Raw genomic sequence first — 4924 nt, forward strand, 5'->3', positions numbered from 1 at the left:
TTTACTGTCGCTACTTTCACTATATTTTGAATAATACTTTTCTACTTTTACTTGAGGAACATTTTGAATGCAGGACTTTTACTGTAACTTTTCCGAAACTTTAGGAAAAATATTATTTTCCATAACTTTTCCAGGGCCTGGAATTAGCATTTTGAATGTCCATGACTTTTCCAGGTTTTTTTAATGACCGTAAGAACCCTGATAGTATAATGTAAATGCACACAAAATCAGCAATCTTCACTGAAAGGAGACAAAGATTATCCATGAATGCAAAGGAACTTTAATAAAATAATGAGTTTTACAATTATATAGATTTCATGTAGGTTGTGTAAATAAGAAACAAGATTTGTTTTCATGATTGTTAAACCAGGAGAAAACAAGGTGGTGGGGTTCCAGGTTTAGTGAAGCTTAATTTGGCACTGTTTGAAAGTGAAATGTTTTCAGAACAAGATCAATTTTTTCCTCGGCAGACATTTAATCTTTTGGAGCCTCATTGGCTAAATTGTCCAGCTTTTGTCCGTCAAAGCGTATAAAGTGCCATCCTTCGCTGTCTGTGAGGTCCTGAGCGCCTTGAGCAGCGTAGAAGTCTCTGGACGGGGTATTCCAGTCCAGCACTGATAACTGCAGCCGCACACACTGCTTCTCCTTCCCCACCTGAGAAACAGAACAGTCATCTTCTTCTTCATCACACTGGACATGTTTTCTTTAAATGTGCTTTAGAGGCCAACAAACAATCCTTGGTGTGCCCCATTAGCTCAACGTGTGTCAAATGTATGGGAGTCTTTACCGCATGTCGTCCTCTCACTCTCTCCCTTTCCTGTCAATGTTAAGCTGTAATAGTCCAAAATAATCTTTAAAGAAAGCACATTCTTACCTTAGCGACTTTGCAAAGTAAACCCTTTCCAAATCCATTTCCTGTAAAGGTAAATAAAAAAAAAACATTTACCAAATCAATGAAACAGAAATCGCAAGACGAAGACAGTAAAACGTATTTGTGAGAAGTACACATAGTTTACCTCTGAATTCTGGCATCACGTACAGGTCCTCCAAAAACACTGTCGGCCCCTTCCATGTACTGTAAGTGTAAAAGTAAAGGGCGTATCCAACTACTGTGAATCCTACATGGACAAAAAGGAACAAAGACAAGCAGAAAGAGTTACAGAAACATTGAAATGGCGGCAAATAAGAGCATTGTTTTCTTGTTTTGCATTTAAAAAAATCATTATTGACCTTTTATTATCTGTGCTAGATGCCTATAAGTTTGAAGCATGCTGACGGGGGGAGATAACCATGGCTTTGATCGACACTTTACCATCTTTAGATTTATTCTCCTCAGGCACTTCTGCAACGAGGCATTCAAAGAAAGGATTCTGGCAGAAACCGTCCCGCTCCAGTTCTAAAGTAAACAAACAAACAAACAAACAAATTAAGCACCTAAAAGCAACATTTTACATTATAAATAATATGAATTATCTGCAACCAAGTGACACATCATAAACAAGACTTGAAACATTTCAAAATTAATTTGCAACTCTGCTCTTATTAAGCTAAGATAATAACACTGCTACAAAATATTAAATTACACAAGAAACTAAGAAATGATTTGACTTTAGCACAACCAACTACTGCACATCTTTTAATTGGAAGGTTTTATGCAGACTAAGTTGTTAACTCATAAACATATTGAATGCATTTCCTACTTCAGTATGTGTACTTTTACTTAAGTAAACTAGTACTTCTTCCAACACCAGTAGAAATCTATGTACAACTACACTAGTGTTCAAAAACTCAACCCTGGTTTGTATTGTACACATCAGTCACACTTTGTACTGTCTGGTTGCTGCGTTTATGTTCACCGCTGCTTTCTAAACAGACCCTCAATGACTTACAACTCAACTTTAAACCGTTATAAAGGGAGACAGCTTGGATTAGGAGTAACTCATACAGAAACTCAGCTTGCATGACAAACAATGTTGGAAAAGTGGAAAGAAATCAGTGCCATGCACTCCTGATCCTGAAGGTCCAAACTCACTGTAATACAGTTACTGATTAATGCAAACCTGTTTATCTTTGTCTCGTTGCAAAGTCTTGCATTTCCTATTTCAGGCTATAATAACGGACACTGTAGCCTACACTTTAGACAGTGGTGGAAAAAGTATTCAGATTCTTTACTTTATTAAAAGTAATAATACCACACTGTTATCATACTCAATTTGAACTAAAAGTACTGCATCGAGAATGTACCTTAAATAAAAGTATGAAGGTACGATTAGAAAAATGTACTAGGAGTAAAAGGTCTTGCAGGAAAAACTCTTAATTATTTCAAAGCAAAGTTGCTGCCAATAATTTTCTGGTACCACTTGTGGTTTTTGTGAACTTAAATATAATGTTGGATGGTTTAATCTATACCAAAAAAAAGCATTGTGTGTCAATATCTTTATTTATAAAGTTACTAGTAAATACATCTGTAAAATAATTGTAGTGGCCAAAATGTAGTACAGTAGAAGTATCAAGAAGTAAAAAATAAAAATACTCCAGTTAAGTACAAGTACCCTCAAATGTGTACTTAAGTGCAGTACTTGAGTAAATGTACGTAGTTACTTTCCACCACTGCACTTTAGACAATGTCACACTTCAACATGCAAACCCAGTAGCACTCATAATAACTGATATGCTGGTACTATAGAGCTCTTTCACAGACATTGATATCCAGAGTAGGAAAAACACAGCATTTGTTTTAATTATCGATTGCCATCACTTGGTGTGTTTGTCCAATACATTATGAGGAGCATTACCTTCATGGGATATCTTCGCTTGGTCGGGCATTTTTTCATAAACCGCCAATTCCTGAGAAAAAGGGGGTTAAAACCACACTTTATGTGTCAATATGTATACAATAAATGGCGTGAGGCTCTTTCATTTAACAAATAAGACGTTCAACCTAAAGTTATGGTTTCAACACACAGTGAAGTCAGGGTTTATTACATTAGGTACAGTAAAGCAACATGTCAGCTCAACAACACAAACCTCACCAATATCATTCTCGATATTTCTTTGCAGTCTTCTTTTGTTGCAGGCCGTAGTTTGAAATGCATCTTTGGTTCTAATTCTCTACAATTCACTCTTTATCCTGACTTCTCCTATCTTGTTCCTCAGAGACAGACGTCAAGTGACTACAAACAGTAACCGCGTTGATGTTAAAAACAGACTTTGCGCTAAACCGGAAGTTCCGGCGGGTCAGTTTGGTTTGATCCTTCAAAATAAAAGATCAGTCAATTCGTGTAAGATTTGGTGGGAACACATGTCTACATTACCCTGCTATTAATTTGAATAGGCTATTCAAATAATATTAGGCATTGACGTTTTGCACACTACAAAGAAAGTGTTAAATGGACTATCATTACATGTCATGCCATATAGCGCTCCTCTCTGAGAAATTGCACTATTTATCAACTCTAAATAAACAGGCTGGTATTCAAGTAATTATACACCAAAGTAAAATGATCTAAAATCTATCAAAATGTATTGGTAATATTGTAAATCTGCACAAAGTGAGAATCGATTTGAATTAGACTCTCGAACCAAAACACTTGAGTAACAGAATTGAACCTGTGGATTTTAGTATGTTTTACACGTGAATAAATATATTTCCGGAGAATGATTTCATAAAATCATTATAATGTTCCTGGCAGATTATGAGTTCCTACATATTTCATGAAAAGATAGTTGTATTAATTAAAAGATCAAACTAGTTCACATAAAATTAAAGGACATTTAGAGTTACAGGGCTGGCTTGGACATAATCATCTCCTGACTTATTTAAACAGGGAGGGCAAATACTCACAAATAAGACCTATCCTCATCACTCCCTGACTGTCTACTCACTGAGTTGTAAATACAAATATTTTGAGATGGTTAAACATGCCACCTAATGGATTGACATGGTGTTACATCTAGGATTGGATTTAGATGAAATAACTGTGAAATGAAGGAAGGTCAGAGGTAGGTTGTTTAATTAAAAGCATATAGATTACACACAGGTTTTTGTAAATATGTAACATATTACATAATGATGATGAACCACAAGAAAAAAAGGTGGTGAGGTCCCAGGTTGTGAAGTTTAAATTGGTAATGTTTTATAACCAAACACATTGTTTGTACCAAGATACATTTATTTCCTTGGCTGACTTCTAATCTTGTGGAGCTTCATTGGCCAAGTTGTCCAGGTGTTGTTTATCAAAACATGTGAAGTGCCAGCCTTGGCTGTCTGTGATGTCCTGAGCGCCTTTAGCAGCGTAGAAGTCTCTGGACGGGGTATTCCAGTCTGAGACAATAAACTCCATCAGCACACACTGCTTCTTCTTCCCCATCTGAGGAAACAGAACAGTCTCCTTCATCAAACAGGACAATTTGAAAAGAAGACTATGCTTTAGAGGCCAAGAAACACATCCTTAGCAGGGGTGTCAAACTCAAATACACAGATGGGCCAAAATAGAAAAAACTAGTCGAGGGCCGGACTGGTTCAATGTTTATTGCAAAACTTATTGAAATGAACTCATTGCACATATTAAACCTGGAACTAACAAAGCTTAAATTATTGCCTATAAAAACAACTTTAAACATTAAATAATCAGTTGCATTCATTTCTTATGGCTCTATCTGCAGCTTTTCCAGAGTCATTTCTTATGATTACATTTTCCCACAGGCCAACAACAGCTTCAACAAAACTATTTCCCTCAAAGAAAAAACCAAACATGCCCTGTTGTCTCAAGAAAGAAAGTGCAGAAGGAAACATCCATTAAACTCAGTGTGCTGCTCTGTGATGCTAGCTCAGATACTTGGCATCTCATCTTGGGTGCAAGTTCATCAATGTTTGGGGTCAGGCTCTGAGCTGAGGAAACCCTCAGGATGGAGTGAAGGTGTG

General features: G+C 36.5%; 1 protein-coding gene across 2 annotated transcripts; it reads right to left on the minus strand.

Annotated features, from left to right (window-relative positions):
* Positions 1–137: 137 nt before the first annotated feature.
* LOC104944270 (diamine acetyltransferase 2-like) lies at positions 138–3213 on the minus strand. Of its 2 annotated transcripts, none has more exons than XM_010769784.1 (6): positions 3033–3213; positions 2796–2847; positions 1231–1396; positions 1017–1118; positions 875–915; positions 138–654 (listed from the first exon to the last, which is right to left on the minus strand). In XM_010769784.1, exons 2-6 carry the CDS (start codon positions 2832–2834, stop codon positions 475–477), a joined length of 528 nt encoding a protein of 175 aa, XP_010768086.1. In that variant the 5' UTR covers positions 2835–2847; positions 3033–3213; the 3' UTR covers positions 138–474. The 2 variants fall into 2 exon arrangements, with proteins under 2 accessions (XP_010768086.1, XP_010768085.1); XM_010769783.1 differs by having other exon boundaries at positions 1313–1396; positions 3033–3209.
* Between the last annotated feature and the right edge of the window lie 1711 nt (positions 3214–4924).

Source organism: Notothenia coriiceps, unplaced genomic scaffold (genome assembly GCF_000735185.1).
Source record: "Notothenia coriiceps isolate Sejong01 unplaced genomic scaffold, NC01 NC01_scaffold00007760, whole genome shotgun sequence".
Lineage (NCBI taxonomy): Eukaryota > Metazoa > Chordata > Actinopteri > Perciformes > Nototheniidae > Notothenia > Notothenia coriiceps.

Excerpts from the sequence above, each read along its gene's own strand:
- LOC104944270 (XM_010769784.1), bottom strand. The coding sequence starts at position 2,834 with ATGAAAAAATGCCCGACCAAGCGAAGATATCCCATGAAG. Across the intron at positions 1,397-2,795 it reads AGCGAAGATATCCCATGAAG|AACTGGAGCGGGACGGTTTC; the intron begins GTAATGCTCCTC and ends TGTTTACTTTAG. Across the intron at positions 655-874 it reads TACTTTGCAAAGTCGCTAAG|GTGGGGAAGGAGAAGCAGTG; the intron begins GTAAGAATGTGC and ends TCTGTTTCTCAG.